At 60.6% G+C, this 15,800-nt stretch overlaps 1 protein-coding gene across 1 annotated transcript; it reads right to left on the bottom strand.

The window, feature by feature from the left end:
• Nucleotides 1-2,632: 2,632 nt before the first annotated feature.
• On the bottom strand, nucleotides 2,633-15,237 carry TADA2B (transcriptional adaptor 2B). Its single transcript, XM_052641671.1, has 2 exons — nucleotides 14,968-15,237; nucleotides 2,633-3,744 (listed from the first exon to the last, which is right to left on the bottom strand). The coding sequence occupies exons 1-2, from the start codon at nucleotides 15,235-15,237 to the stop codon at nucleotides 2,731-2,733; spliced, it is 1,284 nt and encodes a 427-aa protein (XP_052497631.1). The 3' UTR covers nucleotides 2,633-2,730.
• Between the last annotated feature and the right edge of the window lie 563 nt (nucleotides 15,238-15,800).

Here is a 15,800-nt window from a genome sequence, read left to right as displayed (position 1 = left end):
TCCTTTCTGGGAAGGAGCGCTGGCCTGAAGGGCTTTTCTGCTTAACAAGAGATCTATTTGAACTCAACAGTTCGGAGGGAAAACAGGCGCAAAGTCCAAGAGCCACACTAAGACATGTCACAAGCTGTTCCCCATCCTGATTCTGAGACTGGAAGGCTGTGGCTCCAGGGGCAGGTAGTAAAAAGCAATCGGTGACACTGTTTGGTTCTCAACCTGTTTAATGTGTAAAAGGGGGAGAAAAGGCGGTAGGCAGAGTTTCGGTCTGAATACATTCTTGGAATGCTGGCCATCCAGAGTATCATTCTGAACAGCTGATTATCTTCTGTGACTTGAGAGAGTTTCAGTTTTGAAAAGACCTAATTCGACGGGATCGTGGTGACTCATTTATCGTAAGAATTAAATACAGAAATTTAAAGGCTCCGAGCAAACAGCAGAGGCGGGACTAATGCGACAGTAATAGCTGGAGTTGATGGGGCAGGAGGCAACCAATCATGAAATTACTTTTCCCTTGTAACAAAGGGTTCACACTTTTAACATAAATTATACATTCATTATGGTGTTTAAAAACAGTCAAGCCTAAATAAATTCTTCATACCGTCGAGAAGAGACACACACACTGACAACCTGCTTAAGCACAGAACTTCTCATTTGACAGCTCTTGGCCAGGGCCACGCACATTTTACAGGGAGATTTTGCTTCTTAAGCTTAGTGAAAGTCTGGCAATCGTTTTGTATAAAAATAAGACAAATTTAAAACCTCACCAAACTAGGAATCTGATGTAGAAAATCGGTTACACCGGAGCAGCTAAAGCCCGCAGTTCTCAGACTTCAGCACGCATCCCAGTGACCTGCAAGGCCCCACCCCGTGTGTCCGAGGCCTGGGGGGGCCCCAAGTCCCTGAAGGGCCACCCGGTTCCCCCGGGGACGCTGCACTGCTGCTCCAGGAACCCTGGCTGAGAACCCTGGAAGGGCGTAGCACCGTCTCCGCGCTCTCGGCAGCCATGGTTACCCTCGGGAATGACACCACCACCCGCTGCTTTACGGTCAGAGAGAGAGGTCCCAGGCTTGCGGTCAGGTCGCGGGGAGTGCTACTCTGCCAGCACGCGATGCAGTTTACAACTAAAGCCACGGACGACGTGTTTGAGCGTCAGGCACTCAGTTGCGTCCGACTCTTTGCGACTCCGTGGACGGTGGCCCACCAAGGCTCCTCTGTTCGTGGAGGTTCTCCAAGGCAAGAATACTGGAATGGGTTGCCATTCCCTTCTCCAGGAGATCTTCCCAACCCAGGGATTGAACCCAGGTCTCCTGCATTGTAGCTGGGTTCTTTACCATCTGAGTCACCAGGGAAGCCCCCAGTATACTTGAAGTGTGTACTTAATGCTGGAAATTCACCCTAGGGGACAGACAGGATGTGAAAGGAAAAGGCACCATAACTACGCCGTCCTTGGAAATGATAAGGTTTTTTTTTTTTTTCTTTTCTCTCTCAAATACCTTCACTTTAATGTAACTTCAAGCCCAAGCATTCTGGGAGGTAAACAGTCTGGTAGCTACGGGGGATGAGAGGCAGGATGTGCCCCAGGACGACTGGAGGAGCACTGGGGTCTGGCCACTCCACTGACTCTACAGCAGGGCCTGGGACAGGAGAGCCCTGGGCAGCTGGAAGACACACGACTCCTCAGGTTCCTGCGCAAAGGCACCATGCCCATCACGAAAGGGCACCCCTGAGAGCTTCTCTGAACCGGGCTGGGCAGAGCCATGTCAGAGTCTGGCTCAAGACTCTGAGCCACTTCTTCCCAGAGAAGCAGTGCCCAGGCCTCCAGGCCACCAGGGTCCCTCTTGCCTAGCCCAGCGCCTGAGACCACACAAGACAAGACACATGGCCGGTGTCAGAGAAAGAGGGGCTTGCAACTGCGGTGAGAACCCTGGAAGGAGCTGACCCAAAACCCAGAACTCTCAACTCTCAGTGAACTTCATTTAAAATGAGTTCTTCCAAGTAAAACACAAGGCCGAGTTCTAAGCCCAGCAAGGCCCCGCGTTCCCCCCCCCCCCCACCCCCCGCAGACACCACAGTGAGCTCCCTCAAAGTGCTATCGCCAGCCATCGTGGGGAAGCTCAGTTTGGCCAAACCGTTCAACACCAGATTCCTCCCGGCGATTCCCTACGGATGCCCGTCCCGCCCTTCCCCAGCCTCTTCTGCCTGGCCCGGCGCCCTCCGCCTAAAGTGCCATCTGCCCGACACCGAGCGCAGAAGCAGCGGAGCTCAGGTCATGGGGGTGAGCCGGCAGCCGGCAGGGAAGGGCTCCTCTGCCCACCTCACAGTCCTGTACCACTGGGAAGCAACAAAAAAAGGGAAATTTCCCGATCTCATCATCATATGCTCCACACTGAACATTTAAAGGCAAATCATCACCTTAAAGAACTACGTTTAGGGATTCAGTTAAAATACACACGGGTTTTGTCTTCCCCTTGATCCGACTGTTGCTATTGCTTCTTCAGAGGACAGTAAAAAGAACTGATACCCTAAAAAAAGGACTCGATTTTTTTTTAAAAAAGACCAACAATGCGGGGGGGGGGGGGGGGGGGGGGCGGAAAAGTGTTTCCTCTCCCCCTCCCGCCCACCCCCTTTCGTTTTGGCTCACAAAGCTTTTTTTTTCTCTCTGCTGTTGGTGTGGCTCTCGCGCAACCATCCGTCCGTCCGTCCGTCCGTCCCGGGCGCTCCGGACGGCGGGCTTCAGGAGGCGTCCCTGGATATCCACCCGCTCTCGGTGAGGAAGCTCAGGATCCTCTTCTTGAGGACTTTGTCCAGGTAGCTGGGCAGGCGGCTCTTGGAGGGGATGCCCTGGCGCTTCTGCAGGTGGTCCTTGATGATGATGGTCTTCACGGTCACGTAGCGCGCGGGGCTCAGGTTCAGCGAGCTGCACAGCACCTTCTCGCGGTCCGACAGGAGCTCGAAGCCTGGCAGGTGCTCGATGGCCGAGAACTCGCCGTCCCGGCCGTCCTCCTTGCCGCGCTTGGCGCCCCCTGCTGCCGCGGCAGCAGCCGCAGCCGCCTTGTTCTCCTTGCGCTTCTCGCGCTTGTGCCGGGCCGCCTCGTACTCCGCCGACTCTTCCATCTTGGTGATGCCGTTGCGCCGGTAGCGCTGCAGCTCGCGGATCTTCGCGCGCAGCATCTTCTCCTTGTGCATGTTCTCAAACAGGTCATCGAACTCCTTGCACGACATGAACTGGTAGAGCGGCCGCAGCTTGAGCCGCAGCTCCTTCTCCTCCTTGGTGACCTTGCGCCGCGCCGCCCGCTCCTTCTCCTTCTTGTCCTTGCCCAGGAAGGCGGGCACCAGGTTGTAGTCACGCGCGATGTTCTTGCGCCGCTGCCGCTCACGGAGCTTGCGCACGTACATGTCCACGTGCGCGCGCTTCAGCTCGATCTCCACGTCGTCGTCGTCGTAGTTGACCGAGAGCCCGCTGATGAGCGTCTCGGCGTCCTGGTCGTACTCGATCTCGTAGTCATCCCGCAGCGGCATGTAGCCCAGCTGCTGCTGCTCGGCCACCGAGATGTCTAGGGGAGGCAAGGGGGTGGTGAGGCTGGGAGAGAGGGGGCCCCCGCTGGGGCAGGTGTGGTCGGTCACCCGGTTGGGGATGGTGTCGGGGATGCAGGCCTTCCCCAAGTTGCCGTGGATGTACATGCTTACGTAATGCTCCATCACTTCCTGGGGGGTCCGGGAAGCGCCGACGTGGGCTGCCATGTCCTCCTGCAGAGACAAGAAGCGTCAGAGGGTCAGGCGCAGGCCAGGCGCGGAGTTCCCTGGGCGCCGCCACCCCGCGAGCGCCGTGCTGTCCGTCCCCCACGGCCACTCTGGATGTGGGAGCTGGGGGGAGGACCTTTGGGGAATCCACGCCCGGAGAAAGTCAGGACCCAGATGGGCGACCGGCCTGGAGCTGCAAAGCTGAAAGCCACATCCCAGACCCCAACTCTTCTCCTGGTTCTCTTAAGAGGACAAGCAGAGGCTCCCTGGGGCTCAAGCCGCCCTGCACGCCAGCAATCAGGCCTGAGTGGGCAGCCAGAGCCCTGGGGTTGGGGCGGGGGGGTCCCCACTGGCTCCAGTGACCTCTCGGCTCTTTGAACTAGGAGAATAGATGCGGCCACGGGCCTCTCCACCAGGGAGGAAGCCGGCTCACTGTGCCACCTGCGTCCCAGCGCAAAGGGCTGGGCTCCGTCTCTGATGCCCCGGCCCTGGGCCGGTGTGTTCCTTCCCCGGGTGGCGGTCAGATGACCCGAGAGTCAGGCCACCGCTTCTGCCGGCCCCTGGGGTCCAGCAAGCAGCTGGAGACCGGCCCGGGCTGCAGGCAGAGGTCACGCCTCCAGAAGGGACCCGTTCTGCGCGCACAGGATTATTAATGGGAGGAAATTGTACAAGTCCCTCAATCTTTTCCTTCTGCCAAGAGGCCTCTTCCTTAAAGGGAACCGCTAAAGCCACTTGAGAAAGCAGCCGCCTGCAGTGTGCACTCGCTCCCTGCAGCCACTCTGCGCCTGGCCGGCCTCACTCCCCCGGCTCTGCCCTCCCGCCCAGAGACGCTCAGCGCCCCGCCCCCCCCTCCCCCGGTCGGGATGGTCCCTGCACCCCCACAGGCCGAATGGGAGCCCAGGAAACCAGCCGGTCCCCTGAGGGGCTGACCCTGCCGACCACCGGGCACAGAGGGGAGGAAGGTGTCAAGAAGCCCCTCAGAGGGACCAGACCAGCGTCTGCCCTGCCAGCCTCTCCCCAGGGGGCGCCGCTCGGGGGAGGGGGGCAGAGAAGGCCACATTGGGACCCACCCTGCCAGGCCACCTCTGTGCACCGTGAGGGGCAGCGGGGATCAGAGCGGAGAGCAGACTGCTGGAGAAACTACAAGCTTCTTTCTTTAAAAACCTCTCTCAGCACCAAGTGTGCAGTTATCCTTTGCCAGGAAACGTTTTGTCCAAAAAAACAACAGGGAGTCACAACCATCACTACCGTCACCATCTCCCAGGCTGGCCACTCCTGCCTTGGAGCCTGCGGTCCTCACAGTAAAGGAACGGGGGGCGTTGGGGGGCGGTAACGCTCTCCCCCCAGCCCAGCCCACCCCAGCCGGGCCCAGGGAGCCCCCGGGACACATGTCCTTCCAGAAAGAAAGGCTGTGCTCGCCAGGGAGCCGGGTGCCACCAGCCTGAGCTGAGCTGCCCACGCTGGGCGGGCGGCCAGGCGTGGGAGCCGCGCCCTCAGCCTCCGACCCTCGCCAGTGCGGTGCGGCTCAGCGCCGGGGGCCCAGGCCTGGTCCAGTGCGGCCCTGCGGTAGAGCTCTGCCCTCTGAGAGGGCGCTGCCCCCGCGCCCCTCGGATGCCCGGCGACGGGGAGACTCACAGCCCGAGGGCGCAGCGGGAGGCTGGGCAGCGACGCGGCGCCTGAGTGAACCGAGGCAGCCCCGTGACCTGTGCGAGGGCCTCTCCATCAGCTCCCGCCCTGCGGACGGAGCAGGCAGGGGCGTGCAGCCGTCCTCCCGCAAGGCTGCCAGGCCCCTGTGAGCCCCCCACGCGAGGCGGCGAGGGCACGTGGGAGACGGCGGCGGCCTGCCTGTGCTCGTCAGACACTCCCTCGGGGCCCGGGCCCCCAGCCTGGTGCCCAGGGCACGGAGCGGGTGGGTGGGGGTGCTGGGAGGGAGGCCCTCCGCCGTCTGCCTTCTGAGGACTTGGTGCTTTCCGCTGGCTGCAGGCACTGCCCGTTTTGAAAACGAAGGACGAGTCCCGAGCATGAGAGAAGCAGGAGGGGGCACCTGGGCCGCCCCCCACCACAGGTGCCCCGAACGCCCGCGCCAGCACTCCTGCGTGCCCCGGAGACACAGGAGGAAGTGTGCACCCGGGGCAGACCCTCAGGGGCGGTCTGTGCGGGTGTTACCAACTTCCTGCCTTGAGATGCAAGACGCTCACGTTCTGAGAGGGGTGCCGGGAAGGGAGGTGGAGGTTCTGTGCATTAGTTTTCCACTTTTTCCAGTAATACTAAAAGGGATTTTTTTTTAAAGTTAAATTCTGTCTCAATTCTCTGTTTAAACTGGTCTAAGATTTTCATGAAAATTCAGTTCAGTTTAGTTGCTCAGTCGTTTCCGACTCTTTGTGACCCCGTGGACTGCAGCAGGCCAGGCTTCCCTGTCCTTCACCATCTCCCAGAGTTCGCTCAAACTCATGTCCATTGAGTCGGTGATGCCATCCAGCCATCTCATCCTCTGTTGTCCCCTCCTCCTCCTGCCCCCAATCCCTCCCAGCATCAGGGTCTTTTCCAATCAGTCAACTCTTCGCATCAGGTGGCCAAAGTATTGGAGTTTCAGCTTCAGCATCAGTCCTTCCAATGAATATTCAGGACTGATTTCCTTTAGGACCGACTGGCTGGATCTCCTTGCATCATATAAAAATAAAGCGTCCTTAAAAGAGACGACCTCTGTTCCAGGAGGCAGCCCCGCCCCCCGGCCGCGCGCAGGCGCGCTTCCTCGGGGTCCACAGGCCCGTGGCCCACTGCTCCGCGTCTTGCTCCGCAAACGTCCGCACTCCTGGGGCCTCCTTCGTGGAGGCGGGCGGCCGGGGATAAGAAGCCGGGCGGTCTCCAGACACAGGCTGGGTTTCTCCAGCCCCGCCAGGCAAGGGGCCGGACGGCCGTGGGCCCTGCGCAGACACCTCAGTGACCCAGCTCCTCTTCATTTAACATAAGGGGTTTCTTGCTCCAGAGGGACCCGGGCAGTGGCTGTTCATGAAGCCACAAAGCAGCGGGGCTGGCGCCCTGTCACCAGGTCCCCAGGACCCCGCATCACCACCTTGGCAGCTGCCTAGGGGGAGGCCGCTACTCGGGGAGATGCCGGCCAGCGACTGCTGAGAATCGACCCTGGGGACCGCCGCGTGAGCTCGGGGCCAGTGAAGAAGGCCCGGGAAAGTCCACAGGAGCCTGACTTCCACGGGCTCTGAGACTGAGGGCCGTGATGGAAGCGGACAGCCAGGCTCTGACCCTAGGAGTCCACAGAGGACACACAGGTTCCCGGAAGCAGTGACGGACACACCCCGACGATGACGGTTCATGCCGGCCGCTGGCCTGGCGTCCAGCTCGTCTCATCTCGCGCGTCTCCAGTCCCCATGTGTCAGCGGGTCACACCAGGGAGGGACGGTCCCATCTGTGCCTTACAGCGGCCCGTGATGGCAGGGGGCAGGGTGGACGAAGGGGAGGCCTTGTCCCTCCCGCGTTCAAGGTCCAGGTTTTTTTGCTTCATCCAGATGGGTAAATGGACAGACAGACAGGCCCGCTGGGAGAGCAAGGAGCAGCCGAAGTGAGTTTCGGGGAAAGAGACTTGAAGGGAAAGTTCAAGTATAACTGAAACAGAACAAGGCACCCAGCTGTAGCCTGAAGGCACCCCCTTTCCCACTGCAGCTTGCGGTAACACCCCGGGAAGCAGCCCAAAGTCTGGAGGTTTGTTCTCCTATACACGAACTTAAAAAGCTCCCATTTCTAGAACAAGGTGAGGAGAGTTCGATATGCTGCTTCCTGGAGTCCTTTGAAAAATAAAACGCATCTCTGAGACGCTGAACTGGGCGCATGAGGTCACCAAAGGGAAAAGATGGAGGCCAGTCCCACTGCAGGCTGGCCAGCTCCTGGTGGGGCTGCCACGGGGTCTCTCCCTTCCGGCTGAGGCCGCCCCCGCCCTATGACCCGCCCTCTGCTGACAAATGCCAGCTGCCCTCTCTGGGCACAGCCTGGGGCTGGGCCTCTGGCCCGCTCCAGGCCCCACCCCTTCACTGCTGAGGGACCTGGACGCGTCAGGGACTAACTTCTCTGCCCTTCAGTCTCCGGGTCTGGATTACGGGGGTGCTACTGACCGTCACAGGACGGTCCAGTGCTGGGCACGGCTTGGCCCGTGGACGCTGGCTTCGTTATTCCTACTACGAAGCTGTTAGCGTCACTTCCCGGGCCTGTGTCCACCCAAGTCACCTCCTCCAGGAAGGCGTCCGTGATGCCCAGAGTGAGACTCGCATCCTGACTCAATTACTCACTGCTGTGAGGCGTGTGTCGCCTCCGCTCCTGCTTATGATCTCTAATCGCTCCCCTGAAGTGTTCTGTCGGGATAAAACACATCATCGTGAGCAACCACAGGTAACGTGTACGGGTTCCCCCTCATCTCATCCTCCGCGCAACGTCTCCCGCCTCCCACATCGGGAGGACCACCTCGGGCGCGGCCACCCCAGGAACACAGGCCAGCTCTCGCCCACCCTGGCACCGGGGGTGCAACCCACCCACAGGCAGGGCGGTGCCAGCGCTCCCCTTTCCGGACGGACCACCTCACAGGGACGCAGCCGTGGCACCCTCTCTGACCCCTGGGACATGTGGGGGACACTGCAGACCCACTTCTTGCCAGTGCGGAGCATCCAGTCCCCGGTCTCTGCGCAAACCGGGGCCTTTATCAGGGCGGCTCTCTCAATCGCGTCGCAGGGCACCCTTCCCAAGCAGGTCGGTGGGCGGGGCTGCTCTGGAGCACCCTGAAGGGTGCACGTCCTTTTTTGACCAGCCTCGTGTCTGCCTGGGGGGCAGAGGCCACGAGGCTGGCTTTGTTCCCGAGGCTCCAGGGCCAGGCGCGCTACATTCCCTCAGGGAGATGTGGCTCCCGCTTCCTTTTCAAAGAAGATGCCTCAAGGGGACAGAAGCAACCAGAGGGCCCACCGCATGGGCAGCTGGGGTAGAGACCCCGGGGGCCAGCCAGGACACTGCAGGGCCTCGGGGGGTGGCAGAGGGAGCCACCTGCGGGGCCAGGAGCGCGGGGTCCAAGGCCAAGGAGGGGGCGGTGGGCCCGAAGGACTGAGTGAAGTCAGAGCCGCAGGCCCAGGAAAGCGCTCCAGGCCGGCCGTCCTGCCCCAAGGACCCAACCTGGGCTCTGGACTCGGACCTGGGCCTGCAGCCCCGCCAGCCTCCAGTACGCGCGCGCCCTCCCCGCAGTGAGGACTCCAGCCCAGCACACCCACACAGGGCCCTGGATGTGGCCATTTCCCTCTCCAGCCCGGCCGGTCACCTTTTACAGTGAGGGGAATGGCCCGCCGGCCTCTCGAGGGCTGGGAGGACACCCCGGGCTGGCCGCCTGCATCTCCAGACGCTCCCCCTGCCCTCCAGCCCAACCCGCCCCCAGCATGCACCGCTGGCCGGGTCAAGGCCAGCTGCCACGAGGACTGACCTCAGCCCACCCTCCCAGGCCACTCCAGGCGCGGCCACCGCTCCCGTTTGATGGGTCTTTTTTTTTTTTTTTTTTTTTAAAGCTAGAAAGCTCCATAAGCCTCCCCTCTGTTCCAGGGTCCCCGTCCTCCTCCCTACTCAGAATTCACCAGCTCACACCTGTGAGTGCCCCTCAGGGGGACTAAAGCGTCTCAGGTCAAATCAGGCTATATTTGTGAGAGAGCTTTACGAAGCCCCGGGCCCCATTGCAAAAACCGCATGGCGGGTCCTCCAGAAACACACAGGATTACCTCACAATCCAGCAATTCCACCTCCTGGTGTTCACCCGAACTGACGAGGACTTCAGCGCTATCTGGACACCCGTGTTCACCGCAGAAGCACTCCCGACAGCGAGTGCCCATCCACAGACGACTGGATAAACAAAGTGTGGTCCGTCCACACCACGGACTATTTTATTACTCAACCTTAAACACAAAGGAGGTTCTGACGCCTGCTACAACACTGGCCAACCCGGGGCACGTTATCCTAAGAAACAAGGCAGGCACGAGAATACAGACATTATGAGAACCCACTGAGGTGAGGTCCCTAGAACAGGTAAGCCCACAGCGACTGCCAGCAGAACAGCAGCTAAGAGAGGCTGCGGGAGACGGAAACAAGGTTAGTGTGTGACGAGGCAGACTTTCTGTTCACGACGAGAGTTCCGGCCAGTGGTGACAGCTGCCCGGCAGCACTGATGTGCTTCATGCCACTGAGCTGGACACTGACAAATGGTTAAAATGGCAAACTTTACACCGTCAGTCAGTTCAGCCACTCAGTCGTGTCTGCCTCTTTGCAACCCCATGGACTGCAGCCTCCTTGTCCACCACCCACTCTCAGAGCTTGCTCAAATTCATGTCCATTGAGTCGGTGATGCCATCCAACCATCTCCTCCTCTGTCGTCCCCTTCTCCTCCTGCCTTCAATCTTTCCCAGCATGGGGTATCTTCAAACGAGTCAGATCTTGGCATCAGGTGGCCAAAGTATTGGAGCTTCAGCATCAGTCCTTCCAATGAATATTCAAGCCTGATTTCCTTTAGGATTGACTGGTTTGATCTCCTTGCAGTCCACTGTATGTCTAATGTATTCATAAAGTATACATAATGTATACATAAAGTTTATGTATACATGGATACATGCATCTAATGTATACACAAAGTATACACTGTGTATCATAATACATGAAGTATTAGGATACATACTTTATGTATACACTAGATACATGTATCCACATACTTTATATATACATTATGTATACATAATATATACTTTACCACAATAAAAATATACACTTTCTTTTGAATAGTAAAAGTTTTACAAGCCACAAGCCTTACTCTAGCTGCATCGGTGCTTCTTAAAGTAGGGTCCCTGGCACAGCAGCAGCAGCCCATGACCCTGTTGGAACTGCAGATTCCCACACCACCCCGGACCTGACTTCAGAAGGGTGGGGTGGCGGGGGTGAAAGACAGGATTTGCGCCTAAGGAGCCTCCCAGGGTTTCCTCACTCACTCTGAAAGTCTAAGACCCACTTCTCAGGGGCTTCCTTTCCCTGGAACTCCTGTGGACTCCATGTTCCCTCTGCAGAGCCAAGGGTTCAACCCCAAGCCAGGGAACTAGGGTCCCACAGAGCCCACCCCCCCCCCCAAACAATAAACGCCCTGCTCTGTAAAACCCTCTGAACTCTAGCTGGTTTCTCCACCCAAGCTCTTCCCTGCCCCTCCTTGATGGCGATTAAGACCCCCACTCTCAGGAGGCTCACAGGATGGACCTATCCATTTCCCACCAACACACAGAAGGGCTCCACCATGCTGAGGAAGACAGCCACGCTGAGAACCCACTGCGTCAGAGGCCCTGGACACTCTGTAACCTGCTGTGTCCAGACCTCACCCGGGGATGCTCTGCGTGTAGCATGGGGTCCAACACAAAGTGGGTCCTCAGCGAGTGCCAGATGATGAAGGCACACAGCGCGTCCGCATCACCCAGCCTGCCGGGCCCCACTGTCATCTACAAAAGGAGAAGCCCTTGTTCATGACGTTCCGCCTGCCTCCGGTAATCAGCCTGAATGTAACGTTCATAGCACAAGGCCTCGCAGAGTCCACAGAGCACTCCACGTCCTTTTTCAACGTGAAATCGAGCTTCGGGGCCAGCGTGAACCCCACCTGCCCCTGGAGTCCTCCTGACCACGGGAGGTAGGGGGGGCCCATGCCTCCTTCAAACTGGTCAATGCTCCAGCAACCAACTGACAAATGCGCGGCACTGTGGGAAAATGCAGCTGGCATTCACATCTGTGCTTGCGTCCCCCCAGGATCCGTGTCTTCCAATCCTGAATCTGCACAGTGCCCACCACACAACCAGCTGCCCGGGGCGGGGGGCTCAAAACCCATGGTGTTGGGACACGGTGAACCCCGCCCACCCTGAGCCCTGTTCTTGTCTCCCGTCACGGTTGTCAGCCCCTCACCCCCATCCTCTCTGCTGCTCATCCCCAAACCCTCCTGGCCTTGTGGCCGGCACCCCTCAGCTGGGCCCGGACCCTGGGACAGACTGTGAGCAAATGGTCCAAACTTCAGCAGGGCCTGTCCCCACAGAATCCCCACGACCCCGTGCCCACGAGTACCACCAGAGAAATCCCAACGGTCTCACCTGCCTCTCCATCACTGTCCCCACACCCACACCCACCCGTGGGACTCGGTCCCTGTCCCCTAGCCCCGGCCCCCACATTCACCCCCCCACCTAGTCAAGACCCGGCTCCAGCCAGGGGCGTGCAGCCCCCCAGCCACAGCAGACACTGCTGCCGTACCAGGAGGTTAAGCCTGGGCTCTGCACCAGGGCATTCCATTCTCGGGGTTGCCGCTCTTCAACCAAGAACCAGCCCACAGCCTGCTGAGAGGAGCACGCAGACATGCTTGCAACGCGCCTCCCCCGGAGCCCACACCTGCTGATGGCGGCCTGTGTGGGGCATGCGGCTCAGGGCTGGCGCCTGGACACAGCCTGCAGCTCAGCACCGCAGAGAAGCCTCTGAGGCAGCACAGCGACGCTCAGGGCAAAGGCGCCCCAGAGCAGAGAGGGAGAGACGGGGGAGCCGCACCTCGGCCTGGTCTGTGGACCTCCGACCCCAGACCGCAACGCCTGCTGAGCAGGGAGAAGGCCCCGGCTTTGTCTCTGGGAACAGCTGCGCCTGCTGCTGCCCCAATTCGGAGCCTTTCAGCACGCTCTCCAGATGGTTCGTGTGCAAGTTAAAGTCGCACTGCTTTCAGAGCACCCTCCCGGCCTCCCTCAGCATACTCGAATACATCTTTTAGTCCCGGGCTTGCTTTTCGAGTATTTTCCGCAGAGCTGCAGGGAGGCAGTGCTGACGGGGGTGCTCGGAGCACAGACTCGGACACCAAACAATTCTGTCTGAACCTGCGGCACAGACCTGCACTGGGAGGCTCTCACAAGGGACCACGCGAGTTCAGCACAGTGCGTGGCACCCAGCGAGCCTCTTGGTCCACGCCAGCTATTTTTAGCGGCGACTGCAGAGATAGGAGCTGCAAGAATGAAGCGGGGAAGGGAAGTCTCTCTGAAGCACTGATATGGAAGCAGAAAGACCAGACACAAACCATGATTGGGGCGGTGGGGGGGAGTGCTCTCAACAGAAGAAATAACAAATGATCAAAAGGATCCCGGGGTAGGTAGACGCTGAAAGACCCCGCAGGCCCTCAAGTTTCATCTCCATAGAACTGGAAGCTGCTGCAGGCTGACGGGACATGACCTGTCCTCAGAGACAGCTCCAATCCTGCTGCCTGGAATGGGCTGCAGGGCCTGGCGACCAAGCAGAGAGGCCAGTCCGGAGGCTCCAGGAGTAGTCAGGCAAGAGATGGACATCAGCCTGCACTGAGGCTGTGAGAGGAGGCTAGCTTCTGGAGGATTCTGAAGACAGAGCTGCCGCTAAACTGGACCCTGAAGAAGATCCCGAGAATGGTACTCCATTTGCAGCCCAAGGAGCAGAAGGATCAAGGTGTGAGATCTGAGTCAAGGAGTCCAGGAGATACGCACAGGGACAGGAGGGATGGGTTTGCAACCGGAGGCTGGACCTCAGGACCAGCCCGCCATGACCCTGTAACGCCCGTGAAGGCCAGGCTGAAGCCTTTCTTTCCGGACTCCTTCGCAGGATGAGCATGGAGCAGAGGCTCCATACACATCCGTGGGCAGCACTTCAGGACAGTGAGGAGGGTCTGGAGCGTGGCCTCCGTGATGCGGGCACTCAGCTGAGAACCCGAAGCAGGGTTTCTAAGGAGCTGGGAGAGGCTCGAGATTCCAGGGCTGCAGAATGGGCACGGGTCCCCGAAGACTGGCTTGCTTGACCAATAGAATAAAGCTAACCTGAATACAGGCAGGGCAGGTTTGGGGATGCGGGGAAAAGTGCAGGACGTCTCCACCACCAAGCCCAGGAAAGGGGCCGGCGGTCGGGCCCCAGCGTCCGTGGGCTCAACCCCACTCCACCATTTTAGACAAGGGACAGAGTATGGGATGATTCTGGTGGCCTGGGAAGATTCTGGAACAATCCCCCGTGGATGACGAGGGACGGCTGTGCTGCTGGAGAGTGGTTTGAGGAGCTGGGGGACCAGCATGTGGAAGAGTCCGGAAAGATGAGGGAGTGGGCTCCCGTCTCTCCCCCCACACTCCTCACAACGCCCGGAGGTGGCCGCATGTCCCTGGTGGTTATGGGCCAAAAGCCAGCCAAACCTCCTCCTAACACGGACAAGAGCCTCTTGCAGAGCGCGAAGAGCACTCCTCAGAAACCACCTGGAGAAGAGCCACCACGTGTCTCTCTCTCGAGAGCCTGATGTGAATGAGTCCAGTCCAGCTCTGTGTTCTCTCCGATAAACGTCCCCAAAGAAACCTCTTGAGAGAAAGGCAGTGAAGTTGCTCAGTCGTGCCTGACTCTTTGCGACCCCATGGACTGTAGCCCGCCGGGCTCCCCTGTCCACGGGGATTCTCCAGGCACGAACGCTGGAGTGAGTTGCCATTTCCCTTCTCCAGGGGACCTTCCCCATCCAGGGATCGAACCCCGGGGTCTACTGCAGGCAGACTCCTTACCAACTGAGCCCCCAGTGGAGAGAGCCAAATGCAAAAGGTCAGGTGTGGCCCGCTCCACGCGCTCCATGGCAGAACCCACTCAGGGGCACACGAAGCCCAGGGTGTCACGGGGACGCGAGGGTCAACAAGTGCCCAGCAGGGGACACAAGGCCACGAAGTGAGTGGTGGTGGCCGTGAGGACGGCAGGGAGGACCAGGAGCGCCTGCCTGCAGGGCGGAGGGCGTGGACAGGAGCTCCTCTGGCCTTCAGCACGCTGTCCTCCAGGCGAAACCCACTCCTTCCTGGGGTACCCTACTGCTGTCAAGTCTCAGAGCCGCCTGTGTCCCCCCGACTCCCTTTCCGGGAGTCCGGCCTCGCCCAAGGGGTGTACTCGGCAGACACCAGCAGAGGTCAGCCCAAAAGGCTGGGAAAACGGCCCTGGGGTGGGGGTTGAGGGGCAGCCAGCCGCGGCCCGATTCCGCCCCACCTCCCCGCCCCGCTCCGCTACTTCCTGCTGTGTGACCTTGGGCGGCTGGCTCACCCTCTCTGGGTGCCTGGCCCTGCCCGGGGAGGCGGGCGCGGGCCTCCCCCGCTCCACCGCCCATCGCCACCCCCTGCGCCCTCGAGGCGCCCGCACCCCCGCAGGTGCGCCCGGGGCCCTGCGGCTCACCCAGTTCCCGAAGCCGAACTGCTCGATGGCATCCAGCAGCAGCTGCTCCTCGCGGCTGGTCCAGCCGCCCTCGGCCTCGGGCCCCCAGAGCGTGAAGCGCCCGCCGTCCACCAGCTGGTAGCCGTGGTAGCGGCGGTGGTGGCCGATCTCCGCGCCGGCGGAGAAGCACTCGGGGCACAGCTCGATGTCCTGGCACTCGGTGCAGCGGAAGCGCAGCGGGCTCACCTCGGCCAGGCAGTACACGCAGTACTTCTTGCCGAGCTCCGCCATCTTCCGCCACCGGGGCCCCGCCGCCCCGCGCTCCAGCGAAACCGCCGCGGCCGCCGCCGCCGCGGCCGCCCCGCCCCAGGCGCCCGCTGCAGCCGGCCTGCCGGGCCGCGCGTCCCGCCTCAGCGCGCAGGCGCCCTCGGGCCGGCCCGGCCGCGCACCGCGCAGGCGCCGCCGCGCGGAGCGGGGTGGGAGTGGGGGAGCCCGGCCCGCCGCTCTGCGCCTGCGCACCCCGACATCCAGGGCGGGCCGCCTCGCCTCAGAGGCCCAGGCGCTCTGGCAAGCGGGCGGAAAAGGAAGCCGGGGCGGGACGCGTCCCGCCCCCTCTCGGTGCGAGCCTACGCCCTCCGCCAATCAAAGCCGCCTCCCGTCGTCCGGGGCCGGCCACCCATTGGTCTGCTCTGGCGGGAGGCGGGGAGGAGAAGGGGGCAGAGCCCCAGGCCCTGGAAAGTGGGCGGAAAAGGAAGCGCGGAGGGACGCGCCCCGCCCCTTCTGGGTACGAGCCTACGCTCTCCGCCAATCAAAGCCGCCCCCAGTCGTTCGGGAGCAGCCTCCCATTGATCTGC

The sequence above is a fragment of the Budorcas taxicolor genome, chromosome 6 (genome assembly GCF_023091745.1).
Source record: "Budorcas taxicolor isolate Tak-1 chromosome 6, Takin1.1, whole genome shotgun sequence".
Lineage (NCBI taxonomy): Eukaryota > Metazoa > Chordata > Mammalia > Artiodactyla > Bovidae > Budorcas > Budorcas taxicolor.
Note: the sequence above shows the minus strand (reverse complement) of the source record. Positions and strands in the feature narration are given on the sequence as shown.

Excerpts from the sequence above, each read along its gene's own strand:
- TADA2B (XM_052641671.1), bottom strand. The coding sequence starts at position 15,237 with ATGGCGGAGCTCGGCAAGAAGTACTGCGTGTACTGCCTGGCCGAGGTG. Across the intron at positions 3,745-14,967 it reads AGTTCGGCTTCGGGAACTGG|GAGGACATGGCAGCCCACGT; the intron begins GTGAGCCGCAGG and ends TTGTCTCTGCAG.